At 45.2% G+C, this 18,948-nt stretch overlaps 2 protein-coding genes across 3 annotated transcripts; one reads left to right on the top strand and one right to left on the bottom strand.

Moving 5' to 3' along the window:
* Positions 1-7,582: 7,582 nt before the first annotated feature.
* Positions 7,583-11,610, top strand: LOC306705865 (insulin-like growth factor-binding protein 3; the record flags this gene model as incomplete). 2 transcript variants are annotated; one of them, XM_079172727.1, is made up of 4 exons in its annotated part: positions 7,583-7,955; positions 8,657-8,907; positions 9,707-9,826; positions 11,478-11,610. In XM_079172727.1, the coding sequence occupies 4 exons, from the start codon at positions 7,583-7,585 to the stop codon at positions 11,601-11,603; spliced, it is 870 nt and encodes a 289-aa protein (XP_079028853.1). In that variant the 3' UTR covers positions 11,604-11,610. The 2 variants fall into 2 exon arrangements, with proteins under 2 accessions (XP_079028853.1, XP_079028854.1); XM_079172728.1 differs by having other exon boundaries at positions 8,660-8,907.
* A 1,795-nt stretch (positions 11,611-13,405) lies between these two features.
* Positions 13,406-14,632, bottom strand: LOC306706103 (insulin-like growth factor-binding protein 1; the record flags this gene model as incomplete). The annotated part of the gene is made up of 4 exons (XM_079173012.1): positions 14,277-14,632; positions 13,977-14,107; positions 13,627-13,755; positions 13,406-13,531 (listed from the first exon to the last, which is right to left on the bottom strand). The coding sequence occupies exons 1-4, from the start codon at positions 14,623-14,625 to the stop codon at positions 13,406-13,408; spliced, it is 735 nt and encodes a 244-aa protein (XP_079029138.1). The 5' UTR covers positions 14,626-14,632.
* Between the last annotated feature and the right edge of the window lie 4,316 nt (positions 14,633-18,948).

Here is an 18,948-nt window from a genome sequence, read left to right on the forward strand (position 1 = left end):
ACCTGTACTTAATCTCCGTGATCAGTTAACCCCTGAAAAGAAACTACACAGGCATCGACATAGCTGGGAGCAGTGGCCAGGCGTCCGGCTAAGACTACAATGGTGACGGATAAACAGACATTTGTTGGTGATTTAGACTTTGGTTTACCAAATGAGATGTATGGAGCCAAATCCAGGTCAATAGTTTTGATCATTTGTAAATATAATTGAAACTGAAAGTTCAAATTTGGGTCTTGAACTTTGAAAAATACAACAATGTATTCAAAAGTTTCCGTGGGTTGAATGTAACAGATTTATTTCTGGAATATATTTGAATAAAAAATGTTTCACTTTCATATATATATATATATATATATATATATTTTGATATTTAAGGTCTTCTATATTTCAGTTGCAGATTTAATATTTTCAGATTCAGATCACATTTTTTAAATATTTTTTCAATTGCAGATCTTTTTTTCAGTTTCAGACGTGATTTGGCGTGGGGGCGGGGCGTGGCATCACCTGAGAGGGGCGTGAAATCATGAGTGACAGCATAACAAAGAAGGCTGACGACCTTCCTCAACCAGGTTGCCTTCAGGAAACGTAGGTACTGCGAGAATTATGACTCAATGCTTTTGATACACCATATTATTCACATGAATGCAGTGGGGAAAAAACTAGGAGACACTGAGCGTCATCTATCATGAAGGAAACTTCAGAAGGAACCAGCTACGAATATAAAACAATTCCAGAACTGAATCAAGGTTATATTGAAACCCCCAAATCTTCTCTTTCATTTATTTTTAGTTTGAATACATTGCTGTATTTTTCAAAGTTCAAGAGCAAAATGTGGACTTTCAGTTTCAATTTCTTTTTCCAAATGATATGGACTTGGCTCCATAGAGATGCACCATGTTAATTAGACCAGCTGGGTGCATGTTATTACACAGCTAGTCGTTTCCAGTATTTGTGCTAACTAAGCTAGCTCAGCTTCATATTTACCAAACCAGACCCTCAACTTCAACCAGACGGCGGGTTAGCACATTTGCCTAAATGTCTAACTTTTTCGTCAATGTACTGTGTTCTGCGTTTGTTTCCTCTGCAGTAGCTTTTTGTTTCTTTTAAATCTCATTCCACTCTCTCTGACCGCATTACCTGTGTTATTAACGTTTTACATGTTTTTTGTTCACATATGTGACGTCATGTTAGCACCTTTCCGTCTAACAGACACGTGTCTCGTGCATCACTTTGTATAGTTACCTACCATTGCCTTGAAATTCGGCATCATAATTGGTAAACGTTTGGGTCGCCACGAGAATTTTTAATAAAGTTCTGTGGGTTTGAATCAAGTATGGCTGCACTGACCCACTGGCACGCTGCTGTTGAAGTGGGTCACCGCTGAACCAGACACACCTGGTCTTTCCTCTCTCAAGTCTCAGCCACAGCAGCTTGAGTACCAGCCACGGGCTGTGTCTTCTGTGGCTAGTCTCGTGATGCAATGGAGGATTTGAGAAGTAAGCGGACCAAGACACCACTGCCCAGAGGCCAGTAACAAGAAAACTCAGTATCCTTGTAGATATATATATATATATATTCAGTTCAACTTGTAGCCACCAGAGGGCGCCAACAACACAACACTTTTGAACTTGAGCATGTAGAGTCAAGTCCAGAGACGTGCCTTATTTCCCCATTTTGAATAGTAACTAACGAAGTGGATCACCATGATATCTTTAACACGGCTGTTCATCAGTGTCTTTCTCTCTCGGTACATATGCACCCACACCATATACGGCACCTCTTTTACGAAGTGCCGTAAAAAGGAGGATTTTACCTCCACACAAGCCTGGACAGGTTGCTCTAATGGAGCTCAGGGGGAATACAATTGCATTGCCTAGCCAAAGAGGGAGGAAAGAGGTGTAATGAAGTAGTCCCCCCCCCCCCCCCTCACTACTGTCCCTTTGCAGGTGGTGAAAGTGAAGAATTCCCGGGGAGGGCAGGAAGGAAGCGAAGGCCCAGGTGTGGCGGCTGCGGAGAGCCCAGAGCCCAGTGTTCCTCTGTTATTTGGCGCCGGAGTCGCCTCGAAATAAAAAGAAGCCGGGGAAAGTCCAGAAAACCAAGTAACATTATTAGACCGCAGAGGAACCCTGTCAGGAGACAATATTTCACACAGGTAATAACAGTGTGTGTGAGCATGACACAGCTATGTAGGCCCAACTTCATCCTGCAATAATTGCCCATCAAACTTGATTTATACGTCTTGCTAATTGCTGTCTGATTATTGGTACGTGAGAATGTACATTCAAAGAAATACAAGAGAAGAAATTGCCCGACGGCTTATTTTCCAACTGATGAGCCTCTGTAATTTAATCACTGCTATTGTGTTGACATTCCTGACCTGAGAGAGGACCCGTAACAGACGCTGATGAAGCCTGTCACATACAGTGTGCCCGTCTCAACAAATGGCAGCAAACGTCACCGGTTAACACCAGTCTCTTCCAGCGGGCTGAGGCCAATCGAGCTTCACTTCGCCAATAATGTGGAGGTGAAAGGGCACGTTTATCAAGGCTGACGGAGCTCATTCTCGATCCCGGAGCACCCCCCCCCCCCCCCCCCCCCCTCAGCTCTGCAGAGACTTTTACGGCCACTTAATTAGAGGGGCACGGCTCATCTCGTTCCCTTTGAGGCGGAATAAAGGTTGGGGAGCAAAAATAGAAAGTGCATGTCTGGCATGGCTGCACAATTTGAGGCCCATCAATTTAGTTTTTAGCAGACGCCGAAACCTCAAAAACGCACTGAGATTAATTGTGGGGCTTTCATATCTTTCATATAGTACGGGTCGGGTCGAGACGATGCCCGACATCATCGATGCGTCATTAGTTGTTTTTGAGTAATGCTGTGTGAGTATTTTTTTGTTGTTGTGTGTGTTTGTTTCGGAATCATTTCGAAATGTATGTTAAGTGTCAAAGCTGCACATTTCTGCGCCATACGTGGAGAGAAACCAAAAACACGCACTGAACGGTGACCCATTAACTGGAGGGTTGTACGCTACACTAACGGGTGCTCTGTGACTCCCAGTGTACTCCTAGTATGTATATGCACATGCAGTCTACACGTCACTGACTATGGCTGGGGACGGGTCTCAATTGGCCGTAGTCGTGGTCACTGAAGTGGAAAGAACCGGCAGTGAGGTCAAGTGCTGCCTTCGTGATGTGAATTTGACCTCAAGTGCTCCTTCATCGATACATTGATCATGCTAATAAATAGACTTTAAAGTGGATGTTATTTGACACTGTTGCCAACATAAAAGTGGATATTGATATGGTATTTTCTTTGACTCAAGACGAGCTTTGCGGTAGGCTTTTGTCAACCACTTGTGGGTCGTGGTGGGTGTCAATCACATCTCATGGTACTACTGGCACACCTGGTGGGTGGGAGGTGTGGGAGGTTTGTCGTGACAATAAATACATGTCACACCGATTCATCCTGCTTTTTGGCTCCCAACTGGTGAAATACTAATGCTTCCCCACCCCCATTGTCTTATCCTTATTCAAACAGACCAACAAAATAAACTACACCAGATATAAACTGCATGAAAGAGATTCAACAACAAAAGGGAAATGTATAGGAACTAAGTGAAATATAGATGAATCGTTGTTGGGCCGGGTGGACCTGTAAGAAAGAGCTAGAACCGTTTACAGTCTATTCTCTTCATGTCGTCATCAAACCAGGTCTCGCAACCGCAGACCACCGTCACTTATAAAAATCAATGGAGCATTGTGGGATATTCCCTCCTCCACCAGCTGTAATGTTGTCTTTGTTTATGATGTGTAATGCTGTGTTGGTGTCTGTCAGAAAATTGAACATGATAGTGCAAGAATGTATGTCGTGTAGTTTTCCGTTTCATTTGTATTTAGGTGCTTTGATGCCGTTGTTGTGGCTCAGAAACACACACAAAAAAATGCTCAATCAGATATTTCATTTATTACTTTATTGGAAGTTCATGTTTACATTGAAATCATGCTTTCCATACAATTCAGTTGCTATAGTTCATCTATAACACGACCCAGTGAAAGAGTGAGAGAATCAGTATTTAGCATGTGAGCAGATGTACGTATATGTGTGAATTCATGTTCACAAGTCCTAATGCATCTATATGAGACACAGAGAAACCCAGACATAAGAAGTGATATTGGGCGGGGGGTGGGGGGGGGTTCGGGGCCCAAAGTGAGCGGCGCCACTCTCAGCCCACTTCCTCTCTCTCTGCAATCCGTCAGGCTGAGAGCGTGGAGCTCCTCTCTCTCTCTCTCCGTCCTCCTCCACTTCGCTCTGGCCTAATTACAGCCTTGGACTGCCTCGGGGGCCAAGCCTCCAGAAATGGGGACCATGACAGGTCCACGAAAAAGAATTAACCGACCCTGGAATTATGAAAGGTGGCCTTTGCCCCCCCCCCCCCCCCCCCCCCCCCCCCCCCCCCCCGCCACACACACACCCTTTTGGCTCTTGATTTTGTCCACCATTCAAAACCACATCTCGGATGGCTGTCGTAGCTCGGCATGGGTGCCAGTCGGAGCGGAATCAAAGATGATCACATTAATCATAACAGAGGAGCCGTTGCGTCCAATTCATCTGTGATTAGAGTCTGCTCCATGAAAGCTCTCAGACAGGGGCAATTATATGAGAGGCGGTCGTGAGACTATGGGGGGAAAACAAACAAAAAAAGAATAACAGTGACCGTACCAGACTCATCATGTGATCTACAGCAGCAGCACTCCCAAACATTCCCTACGTACTCCAACACACCCACGTACGATATGTATCCCCACACACACACACACACACACTGACCCTCCCCACTGCCAACCCAAATTCCATGTAAAAATGGGGAAAGAGTTGGTTGGTGTTTGAGAATGAGGGGCGCACACACACACACACACACACACACACACACACACACACACACACACACACACACACACACACACACACACACACACACAGCCTTCTCCTGCAGACCTCCAGCTGATTAGACTATGTGCTTTTCAATCTGTGAGCTTTGGCCCCTCGCTGCAGATTCTTAACACCGTCGCCCATGAGCCACAGCGCACTACTGGCCGAAAAAAACCCCATTGCGAGACCACTCTCGGAGCTTGGAGCCAGCGTATCTGATTGGTTCCAAATCACCTTAAAACAGTGGAAAATTGCTCCGGATTAGGATTTGTCAAGCAGCTGCGGTTGGCCCGGTGTAGCCTTTTTTTTGTTTGTTTTTTGGACAGCGGGTCACGTTAAACACGTGTGCAGCAATATCCTGTGTGTGTGCAAAAGCAAATTCTTCACAGTCCCTCTTTTATTGAGCGGGGCTGCTCCGCGGGACGACATTCCTCCGGTACATTGCTCCCCGTGCCCGGCGCTCTGCTCTGCTATGCTGAATATGCACAGGTGGCTGAGAACACCCCCCCCCCCCCCCCCCTCCCTCCGAAGAGCTCTGAGCGGAGGAGAGAGGAAAATCAGCAGGCTTTTTTTTTTTTTTCAGCTTATGAAACAAATGTTTGGCATTCCACTGTGCACTGCTCTGCTGTAGACCTGTCTGTTAACAGGCGGCAGTACGCCAGGGCTTGTTGTTGGCAACTGATTCGACATCGGCTTCCAAGCCAAGAGGAGCCGTACACCTCGTTATTCTTTTGAGGCATTCTGGACATTTCGTGTCGGCGTATTGCCTCTCTCATCTGTAACCCATTTATAGTGGACCTTTTTTAAAAAAAAAAACGCCTTAGATGTAATTACTCAGGAATTTGTTCTCACTCACATGTGTGGTATGCGTCCTTATTTTAAGATATCTGCTTTGTGGCACTGACGAGCAGCCAGAGCAGCCCCAGCTATGTCACATGTCCTAACAGCTAGTTCAGAAGAACACTGCTGCACTGCATGTGTGAGGAACAGATACACAAGGTGCTTTTTTTGGGGGGGGGGGATGCAGGTCACCTTGACTTGTGTTCCTCCCGCAGGTATTTCTCCATGTTTTGCCCAAACCGTATCGTGTAGACTGCACAGCCACAGCTGGTCTCTGAATTGTATTGTGACTTTCCTCTGGCGTGCATGGAACCTGTTTATGTAAAACCTCATCCCTTGGATCGTCTTAGTCGCATTACGGCTGTTGACAGTGTTTTGGGATTCACGGAGTGATAACAAGAGGTATCTGAAATCCCCTCTGTAAAAACCTTTGACTCTTAATATGTCGACAGAATTAAACAAGAATTTTGAACCTGGCTTTATCCAATGTTCAGATTTCGGGTCTGGAAATGGATGCCAAAATCAGCACAAGATGCTGTCTCGTCAAACATGTATTTTCAGAAAACTTGTATCATAAAAAAGAATTGTCTCAATGTAAGTAATGAACTTGGGAAGTTTCATGGCGATGTCTATATCGGTTCATCTTTTTTAATATACTCACCTGTAGTATCTCCTCTTAATATTCAAAATAGACAAGTTTGAGGCTTTCACATATATAGGTACTGTTGGATTGTTTCATCTATAAAAATGCATAATATTCAATAACCATTTGTTTTGTATTTAAAGTATTATGCTGCAGGATAACTAGTAAATATAATAATTCTAAATAATAATAATAAATAAAAGTAAGCTACCACAAATGTGTTCTCATAAGTGCTTCAGTAACATTCCTCCGCTGGTTTTGTATCGTTCTTCCAACATGTCATCTGTTGTAGCTTATACTGTACCGAAGCTTGAAGTCATCATCTAATGCGTGGAACGGTCACACTTTATGACTGTTTACAGTATAAAGGTCATGCAGGGTCATGTGCGGTATAGCTTCTAGGGCTGCAGATCAGTGGACACACACACACACACACACACACACACAACCAAATGCCATCACATAGTCATATACTCATCGTGCAGATGAAGTGACTTTGGCCTCTTAAGTTCACCGCAAGTGTCACTGAATCATTGACAAATTAGAGCTGCATCCCAGTTGAGGAAGCTGTAAATGCTTGACACACACACGCACACACACACACACACACACACACACACACACACACACACACACACACACATTATTAGCGCCCCCTATGAAGGACTCTGTGCATAGCAGATGCCTGGACTCGTGTGCCCTTCAAACTGAGAGTTGATGCACATTAAAACATTGCTGTGTAATAACATGATTACCTCCTTGATAGTGTGTTTAATCACCTGTCAAATGCATCCTATTTTGAAATGTAGTCAGGCTATTAAGACCTCATCTAAATCCCTCAGCTAAAGCAAAGGGTTGCTAAATAGTTTTTTTTTTATTATCCCTTTTCTTATTTTATTCAAAATCAATCTTCAAAATGCCGTTCTGCTGCTCTGCACTTGCTCGGATGGTTTGACAGGAATAACGGGAGTCGAGGCAATTCATCGGCAGGCAGACCGCGAGCTCCTCGGGGGTGTGCCTACAGTCCCCGGGCTCTATATATTGAGATGTTTTGTCCGGTGGCGTTATGTGAATTAGAAGCTGCCGCGTGGAAAGTCACCGCAGCGGGACAACTCTGCTTCCTCACGTTGACACCCCCCCCTCCGTACACGCGAAACCCCAAACGCCGCAATGGACTCCCGTTTTCGCGCACTTTGCATGACTTTTCTCCTGGCGTCGTTCACGCGGAGGTCAGGTGCGCTCGGACCGGTCATCAGATGCGAGCCGTGCGACGTGGGCGCGCGGCTTCTGTGCAAGCCTCTGCCCCGGGACTGCGCCGAGAGAGTCCGCGAGCCGGGCTGCGGCTGCTGCATGACTTGCGCGCTGAGCTTCGGCCAGCCGTGCGGCGTGTACTCCGGGAGATGCGGCTCCGGGCTCACGTGTCAGCATCAGCCCGGTGAGACGAGACCTCTGCAGGCGCTGCTGGAGGGACGCGGGATCTGTGCAAACGCCTCTAACAGACGCCTCTCCGTCAGACCGACTCCTCCGGTCAACGAGCTGCCAGGTAACTGTTGCGCGTGCACCTTTTTTTCCCCCCCAATATGTTTTTATTCACCTTAAAAATGAGTATACGTGAAATCGCGGTGCAGACTTTGTTTTATTTGTTTCCCTCGTTGAATCTGCGAGCTTCTAAATGCCAAAGGAAGATGTGATGAGAAGAGAGGTTGGCCGGCTTACACGTGTTAATCAACTCTCAGTCCCATCGCATACAATGAGAGCAGACATCCAGCTCAAAGCCACATTCACTCAGTGAGTTCTCTTCATTCATGCAAAGAGGAGCTGGAGGATGAGACGGGTTGAAGCATTAGGAGGAGGAAAGATTTTTTGGAAGAATTTGATGGCGCAAGAGAGGAGAGGTGCAACTCGATATCAGGAAGTTTACTTTTTTGGGGGTTTAAAGTCAGTGTGAAGACCTGAGCCTCCCTGAATCAGATTACATGTTGACTTTAAAGGTGATCATGTTTATCTTGGGTTCTTAAAGGAGAGGCACTGGGACTACAGTCAAGGTTTAACACATTTGGAATCAAGTGGTGGTGGTCGTTTTTGCATATTTGTGTTCATTTTTTCCAACCGATTGAACGATGTAATAGATTCCTTCTGACCCTCGCAGTGACACATGTCTTGATCAGCAGACAAAATCCCTCCCTCAGGTGGAAGATTGTGTACCGCTTTTGAGATTTAACACGTGTTGTTCTCCAACTTCAGCAGAGAATATCGAGACTTCCTACGAGGAGCGAAATTCCACCGGGTCAGGCCTCCAGACCTCGTACAGCACCCACAGGCCCACGGGACCCCCGAGACCTCCGCCTCATCCTTTTTTCCCCTCTGCCAAGTCAGAGGTCCTCCGACGGGAGCAGCAGAAGAGAACCCAGAGCTTTAAAATGGAGGAGCTCCCGGGACCCCTCATCACGGACCAGCAAAACTTCTCTCTAGAGACCAAACAGGAGCCAGAGTATGTAAGTACCAGAACCAGCTTTTTTTTTTAACTTTTCTCTTTTTTCCCCCCTCTCTTCAGAGCACACTGGAGGAATGTTTTTCTCCTCTTCCTCTGTGTTTTGGTGTTTTGCTCCCATTGCGGGTGATGAAATGTTTTTGGGTCGCGGTGCCGATGGTTGGCAGTAGAACGGCGTGGCAGCGAGCGGGTACGACGGCCCTGCGGCTGACCTGGGTCAGGCGGTTGTTTGGCCACAAGGCGTCCGCGTGCCGGGTGTACTGGGAGCCAGCGGATGATGGATTGGCCTGTGTGAGTGCCTGTTGGGAAGCCCTGCTGCTATTTTGATCTTCTCTTTGGCCAGAGAAGTGAGCACACACACACACACACCAGTAATGGGCTTTGACTGGCTGCTTTGATTAGCGACTGGAGCACTTGGACTTGACGACAAGCCTTTTGGCTCCCTCTTTGAGCTCGTCCAAATTTCACTTTCTTCCCCCATCCTTGTGTAAAGGGTTAGGCAGCTTTGGCAAACTGTTAAGCCGCCACAGTTCGGTCGGATGAATTGATTTCTCGTGCGTCACCTCTTTCATATCGCAGCAGCCATTGTTTAGGTATTACGCCGGAGCAGTGTGTGATACAGCCTGAGTCAGATTTGTTAACATCCTTAACCCCCCCCCCCCCTTCCTTACAAAAACAAAGAATGCATGTCCAAACCACACTGCAAAGTGAAATGTTAGCTCGTGCTAATGGCATCAGCCGCACAAGTTCGGAGCTGGAGATGTTCAAGTGTAGTCACTGCTTTTGTGTTCCCTCATCTGCAGGGTCCCTGTCGGAGGGAGATTGAGAGCATTCTCAGCAGCCTCAAGATCACAGACATTCTCAACCCCAGAGGATTCCGCATACCAAACTGTGACAAGAAGGGCTTCTATAAGAAAAAACAGGTAAAAAAAAAAGCACATTAACATGGACCATCATTTGATACTGACTGTACGCTGAAACACAGGTACACATCATTTGAACATCTACCTGATGAACACTGTTTACAACTTTGAGAGGCCGTGAGAAGGAAACCCACATTTCCTTTTTTTTACATGCTACATTAATAAAGATCCAATGCTGTAGTCGAGTGACTCAAACCTTCGGGCTCCTGCAGCCCAATTACAGATGCGTAGCTGTCTTCCTGCATTCATTGGTAGTCATTAGAGCCTCATCATTGCACCACCACACCAGTGAGGTAGACCCGAGCCACTGGCTCCGGAGACAGGAGCCACAGGGGCCAAACCCCAGCGGGGTTGACGGCTGGGACGATGGCCGTTTAACGGGAACCCTCCCAGGGAGACAGACGTCAAGGTGGCCGCCGGCACCCGACGCTCTCCCCCCCATAATTGCTGGACTTTTCCAGAAGCGCGCACAGAAATAGAGCCGCAGCCATCCCCGCGCTCACGTGGTTCAACCCACGATCGGCTTGTAATAAATGAGTGGTTCTGATGCATTCATATGGAGCCACTTAGGGCTCCCGGCGCCCCTGCATCGCCGCCGAGGCAGCCCTTCTTATAACATAGCAGTCCCTCCTGCTTAATGGAAGTGTTCGCCTCGGCCTGCAATCATCTCATAGCCAGCCTCACAACGCCGGGCTCATTGTCTTTGTTTATGTAGAACGCACCGCCGCTGAGCCCCGAGGGGCTGAAGGGCGTGGCAGACATCTCACGTTGGTCACGTTTAATGTGGACGTTTGCATGATTTGAAGCACGAACGTCCCTTATTACAGCTCTTAATAACAGTAAATGTCAGGACAGATGTTATGCTGGAAGCAGATGCACTTTTTCCCCCCCCAGTAATCTGCAAATATAATTTGGATTTCTGTGGTATTTTTTACCATGCAATTTGTGATACGTTCATCGCGCAACTACAGTTTAACCCCCCCCCCCCCCGTGCTTCCTATGCAACACTGATCTGAGTCCTCTCATTCGAAACCCCGACGACGTATTGAACTAAACGCGGATGCCTTCCCTCCCGATCGGCAACGACTCCTCTGTGGAGCGGCAACACCGTTGCTTGAGCCCTCGAAAAGAATGGCTGCATGTTTTACCAGAGTGGAGGTTGACCTTTAGTAAAATTGGCAGTAAAATAACAGCCCTTGGGTAACTCCACAGACTCTGTAAGTCATTTGTAGTACCCATAATTTGGAGCTGTGGGGTATAATCAGCAACAGATGATTCGCACTGGCCACCAGCTTCTGAAAATAGATCTCGGTTCCCAGTTGTTCACAAACGGGACTAAGCAAATATTTTACCAGGTTTCTGTTTACCTTAAAGGTCTCTCTATATGTGTGTGTAACAGGAGGTAGACCATAAAAAGCAGCTCACAACACCACAAGGCTGCGTCGACTCAGCACAATCTGACCATTAATGCTCCTTAACTATGGCTGTTCTACTTCATCGAGTAAAGTGGCTTCTCATAATGCTGCATAGTCAACTGGATTTACACATTTAGCTGCCCCTCACCTCCACCTCCACCTCCACCTCCACCCCCACCCCTCCTCTCCTTATTTCTCCCCCCTCCCTTCACCTTGTCCCTTTCTTTCACTTTCAGTGCCGGCCGTCCAAAGGCAGAAAGCGAGGCTTCTGTTGGTGCGTGGACAAATACGGGCAGCCCTTGCCAGGTTTCGATGGGAAGGAGCGAGGAGACGCCCAGCACTACAACTCCGAGAGCCAATAGCAGCGGGGCGGACAGAGGGAGGGAGGGAGGGTTTGTGAGAGCAAGAAGAATTGTAAACAAATGGAGACGCTGAGGATATTGGGAGAGAGGTCAGGAGATGGCTCAGCCGATAGATTGGATGTTTGCTGTTTCCATCTGTTGCCTGTGGGACCTTTTTTTTTTACGAGGCGGAGCAACGGGAACAGAGGAAGAAGAATACAAATCCTCTGTTTCACAGATACTGTACTTTTCTGCGATGGATGGACTCCTCATAAGCTTTTTTGTCTCTGACTAAGCCAGGACAACTTCTGAGAAGAGGATGCGATTCATCTCAGAGGCCGATTATTTAAAAAAAAAAAAAAAAAACAGAGACACAACATTGATGAGATTGCTCTTCATTTACGCACAATTGAGTGGCATTGCACATGTGTACATGCTTGTCATAATTTGTATGCTGGTGATTTGTTGTAAAGACTTTGTGTATGTGTGTATGAATATGTCTTTCGGAGTAAGCATGCAGTGCCTTACTTTTCCGGTTGCTTCCTGCTCCTCAGGAAGTTGGACTGGACTGTGCAGCTCAAATACTACAGTACGTATACTTTATTACAAATAAAATGATGCTGGATCTGAAGCCACAAGAAGAGGGACATTTCCTTGAGTCTGTACTGTGGTTGATAATGTTTTGTTGTCACTTTGCATAAGCTGAATTTTTGGGGATAAAGGCCACAAACCGGTATCTCTGATCTCCGTGTAGCCGGTGATCATCTCCATCACCTGGCTTGGTTTAAGTGAATACGCTGTTTGCATGTGAAATGCAACCCTCAGAGGTCTATTTTTTACTTAATAAAGGCAGTATAAAATGATCCAGCTTTTGCATTTGCATTTTTATTTTGTGTTTCGTCATCTTCTGTATGAAACAGGACGTTGTTGTAAAAAACGCATTCAAACACCACCCCATCGTGATTAAATAACATTTTAATGGGACGCACAGCTACAGAATTAGAAGAATATACACATTGTTTCAACAAAACCAATAATTGGATAGCAGCATTTACAAACAATTTTGGTCCAACAACAGACAAAAAAAAAAACCAACAGAATTCACACAAGTGGATCATAATAAATACTTAGAATAGATGCAAGAACAGGCCCGAAAGCTGAGAAGAGCCCTCAGAAATCCTCGGCTAAACCTGAGGACCTGCAGAGACTGGTAGAGGTAGACAAATGCAGAACAGCCCATCCCAAACCTCACGCTGGCCGGGATGAGCCCTGATATGTTTGTGCTTGGCCACCGTGCACATACTTGCGGCACTTTAAGTATTTCCCCCAATACCCATTGAGGAAACGCCAATGGAGATACATTCAGACAATGTCAACACGTTGGATGAATGAGCGGCTGTGTCGTTTCGTGCTCCACTTTTGAATGAATCAAAAAAAAAAAAGAAAAAGATCCTGAAGCCTCTGAAATGGGCTTGGCAGAGCTGCGGACTTGTGGTTTTGAGAAATGGAGTTATTTAGTGAGAAACACAAATGTATACAGTGTTGCCCTATTTACAATCGGGAAGAGAGAGAGAGAGAGAAAAAAACGGGCAAACATATAAAAAATCTAAAAATGACAAATGGTTAATGCTAGTGAGAATAAATAAGACTTGATACATACATCATGTAACTAATATGAGAGGAAATTTCCCTCTTCCGAAATAGGATTTTTTTAAGAGAAGTCAGTTCATCAGAAAGATTTACACTTTCCCTTTGTGAAACATGTCTGATTGTGACTAGATGTGCCTGTAAGTGTGTGTTTATTATTAAAGTGAGTCCATCCTCTAGCGCGTGACTTCTTGATGACACTCTGAGTCACCCAGCAGGTCGCTCGAGCCCGGGAGCTTCTTCCCGTTCCAGGGAGAGACACACCAGCAGCGAGCGGGCGGTCCGACCAGAGATGACTCACACTGATGGGGAGGGAAAAAAACAAAACACATGAATAAATCAGCCCGGTTAGCTTTAGGATGAATCTCTTTTTTTATTTTCATCCTGGACTCCTCACCTGCTTGGCCTGGTAGTAGCCGCGTTTATCGCAGTTGGGGAGGTAGAACGTTGTGAACTTCTCTCCAAGTTTCCGCTGCGAGCTGGATATCGTGTCCACTGCTGCGTGCAGCTCAATGTGACAGGGGCCCTGTGCGTAAAGAGAGAGAAAGACAGACAATGTGAGAACTATACGCCCACATGTGAACAAATAGGACTACACTATGTAGGCCTGCTATGCAACAATTGAATAAATAAATAAATTCCCAATTATCTCCACAGCTCCTCGAGAGCTCCCTCTAGTGGAAGGAAGGCAACACTCTCAGCCTCTTGAGTCTGGTTGATGTGTTTTTCTTTCTTTCTTTTGCTCACCTCTTGTGTCAGCGTGTTGCGGATGGCGTTGACCTTGGTCCTGATATTGTCTTGGCCCTCGTCTTGGGGGTCCAAGGGAAGGTTGAGGCCCAACAGGTAGTGCAGAGATCCGTGGTCAGGGACGGCATCCTCTGTTGTAGGGAATCATTTTGACTTTAATGTTGAATATATTTCTGTTTTGTGTATTTTTTCAAAATATATCAAAATTATTTGAATTGTTTTTTATTTATTGTGTTGGCTTGAGGTCACTTCTGGATCCAGATCTTAAAAAAAACAACCACATGAAACTCTTGAGACTACCTTGGCCCAGGTTTTCGGTGCAGACCCCCTGTCCTCTGGTCAGGGCGTGGAGCGGCCTGGCCTCGCCGGGCCTGGGAGTGCAGCGGAGGCCCCCGCCGCAGTGGGCCGTGTGAATCCCACAGGACGCTCCTCTCTCCAGAGCGCAGGCCATGCAGCAGCCGCATCCGGGCTCCCGCAGCACCTGCGCACAGTCCGCCGGGACGGCGGGACAGGCGTTGAGCTTCTCCTGCGTACAGGCGGCGCAGCGGATGGGCTCCGGCCCCACCACCGGGGACGACGTCACCGAGGCCAAGACGGCCAGAGCTGCCGCCGCTGCGACGAGAGTCAGCTTCTCATATATTCCGGGCATCTTCAGAAAAAAATGCGCTCCTCTTCTTAGACTTAGCCTCTACAATCTGCCTTTACTTTTCCTTCTAAACTGATTTCTCCGACCCAGCAGTAGGCTATTTATACGGACGTCTGGCCTCCAGAGGAGTTAATGATTGACACACTCGGCCACAGACATAAAATATTTTTGACAAAGCAGCTTTAAACGGTGGATGACCCTGCGTGACGTGCGTAGATTCCAGGTTCACCAGGTCTGCAGTCAATATTGACTTTGGAACACAAAGTGAAAACAACCCTGTTTTCGTAAACGACAAAATTACAGATCTTTGTGTTTTTCCTTTTGAGGTCATGAAAACAACCACATGGATACTGCTGTTTAAAGAAATGCAACAAAGTCGTAATGGATGGCATCAGGAATACTGGATAACGAGCGTATAGGCCACGAGATAATGACTGGTGGTTATGAAAACTGTTGCTGACAGACTCTTATTTCGTGAAGTAATGCTGACCGATGTGTGCTCCGACACTGTTTTGACACTGAAATCCTATTTGTCCCTTTAGCCTCTTTTGGTGAAGGTTTCCGTTATCAGGCAGATAAACAAGACCATTCCGCTTTCAGCATTGCATAACCCCAGCATTATGGATTGCTCTGCTTTGGAATCACAACATGTTTGTCTGAACAAAGATGGTTGTAACCGGTGGCAGCTTGTTAAAAACCTTTCGCCACTTCCTGCAGGATGTAAAAGGTTCTGACTGAGACTAACATGTCCTCAAACGTGCTCCTCTGCAGACTGTGTTTTCCATGGTCAGTTATCCAAATGATGAGGCCCGTAATGCGTGAGAAGTAGTTTATTCCACGAAAACTCAAATGTATCCACATAATGAATTATCAAAAACTGACCTTCTGCTGGCAATAACTAAAATACGGTCTACAATATGCAGTCAGAAATAAATGTTGCTCCACATCCTGCTCCATCGAAGCTGAACTTGCACTAAACCCACTTAATAAAGGAGTCAACCCAAAGTGATCCATGAGCAGGACCTTAATTCTATTGTATGTTCAACATTTTAAAAACGTAACATGTACCAAAAAAAAAACTGTCAACACTATAGCATGGCTCTTACACTGGTTGTTTCCTTAGTGTAGTATTTGTCATAGCTGCGTGGCGATCGCCTGATACCTGGTCTTACTCTGACGCACTCACCAGCACCATGCGGTGTACTCCACGTGACCCCGAGCTCTACGTTTTGTAATTTTTTTGTTTGTGTTATCTGATATGAAACGCTACCCACTCACCCAAAAATGTGCTGAACTACAACAACAACAAAAGATTCATGCACTGTTATGATGCTTCTACCAGGAGTGACCAATTCAGTAACAAGGATTATAGAAACTTTTGTTTTATTGTACTTTTACTTCACCACATGTGAGAAGCAAATATTGCACTTTTTGCTTCACTGCATTTATTTGATTGTTAAAGTTATAAGAAGAATGATAATGAGCTCATTAAAAGAAAATACACATTTTTATAGGTCAAAATACTCAACAGTAAATAGAGAGAATTACCCTCCTTTGACCAACTTATACATTAAAGTACTGCTGAAAGTAAATGCATAATATAAAAATAATCCAGTAATATAACATAATGCTCACAAGGGCCATCTGTCTGCATAACACCTTTGATACTTTCACTAAGGTAAACATTTTAATGCAGGATTTTAAAAAAAAAAAAATGTTCCACTAAAGTAAAGGATCTGAATATTACAACCACCACCTGAAAAGAGACTTTGGAAAAACTAGAGTGCTCATTGGAGTGGTGGCATTTCTTATTATCTAGGAAAAGAAACCCCAAAAGAGAAATTTGACTGACGTGCACACAGAATTGCCGTTGGTTTCTTTTTCTTTGTAGTTTCATATCATGAGACAGATCAAATCTGTGTTGCGCATGTTTTCCCGTACAGTATTTCTGACAGGAGACACAAAAAAGACATTCGAAAAAGAGTTTTGAAGAGAATACAAACACATCAAACAATATTATTTTGACACTGACAGGGAGTCAACACTTCATGTTGGCCTTATTATTGTAGCTTAGCTGTTTTTTTTCTTTGTTCACTGATGACGACAAAGGTTGCAGAGGTATGGACGCCCCCCCCCCCCCACCCACATGTTTGACCTTGGGGACGCCTGCAAAGAGTTGCTACTCCACCACCAGTTGGTGAGTTGTTGCCTCTTCAATGTTGACCATCAGGTTCACCAGCCACCGAGGGAACGGCTCCTCCTTGGAAATATTTTTGAGGACATTGGTGAACCAAAGAAAAACTCACGTCGTAATTTGTATCTTTAAAGTGAAAACATCTTTGCTTGAAGTGAGCACTCACAGCCAGAGACTTCGTCTTCTTCGCTTTTCTGTTTCTCTTCTTCTGCACTGGCGGTTCAGCTATTTCTTTTTTTTTCCATTTGGAGACCTTAAAAAAAGAACCAAAAAACTGTCTGTTTTCCCATTTGAGTTGCCTGATAATTCATTTGAATCGAGCCCCTAGAAAAACAAACTCACCTTTATTTTCAGCTTACCACTAATGGACCTCTTCTCATTTCCCAACCTTGTCTGCGGAGGCGGGGTAGATTCCTCACTTAAACCCACCGCGTGAGTGTTCTGATGTGACTCAGAGAACTCGTCCGTTTCCTCACGATTATTGTCGTTGGATTGGATACAAACAAAACTCTCTTGGCTGAGGGAACGAGACATTCGTCGAGGTCTCAGAACCCTCAGCGGAGCATCTTCATCGTCTTCGCTCTCATCTTCTGTCATCACCTCCATTGTCTCCTCCTCCTCCTCCTCCTCCTCCTCCTCCTCCTCCTCCTCCTCCTCCTCCTCCTCCTCTCCGGTTTCGCTTCCTTTGATTTCATCTTCCCTCTCTGACTCTTCCTGTATGGGCTCCAGACGTGGCCTCTGTTCCCCCATTTACTTTTTTGTTATTCTTAAAGTACAGGGAGGAATTAATATAAAAGGTCCATTTAGTGATGAATTTTCGGATTAAAAAAAAATAATTTCACTTGTTAAGATTAGATACAGGGGCTTGAAACTTACATATTGCTGCTGAATGTCTATGTAGCTGGATGACTAGGCTCTTCTGATATTTAAGGCTCCTGCAGGTTCAGGCTGTCGTTAGTTGATTATTGAAATCAGGTGTGGAAGCTTGATTACAGACAGGTGGAAGTGGATGTCCTTTTAGACACAGGAACCAAAGGTTGTATAAAATCAAATATATGTGTTGCAAAACATATCTATTTGAAACCATATATACCATACTGTGTATGTATATATATATACATATATATATATGTCTGCACCCCACAAAAGGGGGCATTAACTTGTGAAGTCCACTCATGCATGCTTACACACACCATAAAAGAAACAACACCATTGTACGTGCTAAATACTGCAATGTATACATTTGAAATGGTAACTATCTAAAAGACACACTTAACGACACTTTTTTGACACAAAGAGTTCAGTATATTCGTCACAGTCTCCAGTGAAAACAGTTGTATAATGTGCTCTATAGCTCTAGAGGAAGATAAAAACAAAATAAAACATTCCTGAAAAAAATTATGTAATATGGTACAAATTTTTAAAAACAATACAAATGAATGAATGAATTAACTTGTGTGACCTAGAGAGTTCTTAAGTCATCTGAAGAGGCAAATAAATGTGGAACCTTTCTCAGGCCATCCTACAATTCGACAAACGTGTGAAACTTAAAGGCACCATATGGAGTTTTTGGCTATAGTGCTATGGAGCAGTACTCAAAATGTGTGAATAAACAGTATATGTGTCTTTTCTGACGCACCGACCACGCCACTTGGAGTGGATCCACGCCACTTCTTGAGAGCCTCCTTGCCGGTTGGAGACGTGTAACCATGGTAACCTGTGCCAATCTCAAATGATGATAGTGAGAATCAGTCTGAACTAATTTAAATAATGTTTGACGCTTACAGCAAAGTGGAATCTTGAACCTAAATTAAAGCGTGCTTGACGTGACATAGCTGCCCGCCATTGTCTGCCATGCAAGTTGTCGTCACTACAAGTATTGCATTGTGGGATATTTATGCCGCCGTATAGCCTCCAGTGTTTGCATACTGTAAAGTTTCACCAGACATACTAAAAAACCTCACATTCTGCTTTGGCGTGCTAAACAGCGTGTTAGGATGGAAGTTTGGACGCAGCCATTGATTACTACTGATCTTTATTCCATGATAAATGTACTCAACACGGTTGTAAGACCTCGAGGACAAACAGCGTTTTTTGTGTGTTTTGTTTCGTTTTGGTTGAGTTCTGTGTCT

Source organism: Pholis gunnellus, assembly GCF_910591455.1.
Source record: "Pholis gunnellus genome assembly, chromosome: 14".
NCBI lineage: Eukaryota > Metazoa > Chordata > Actinopteri > Perciformes > Pholidae > Pholis > Pholis gunnellus.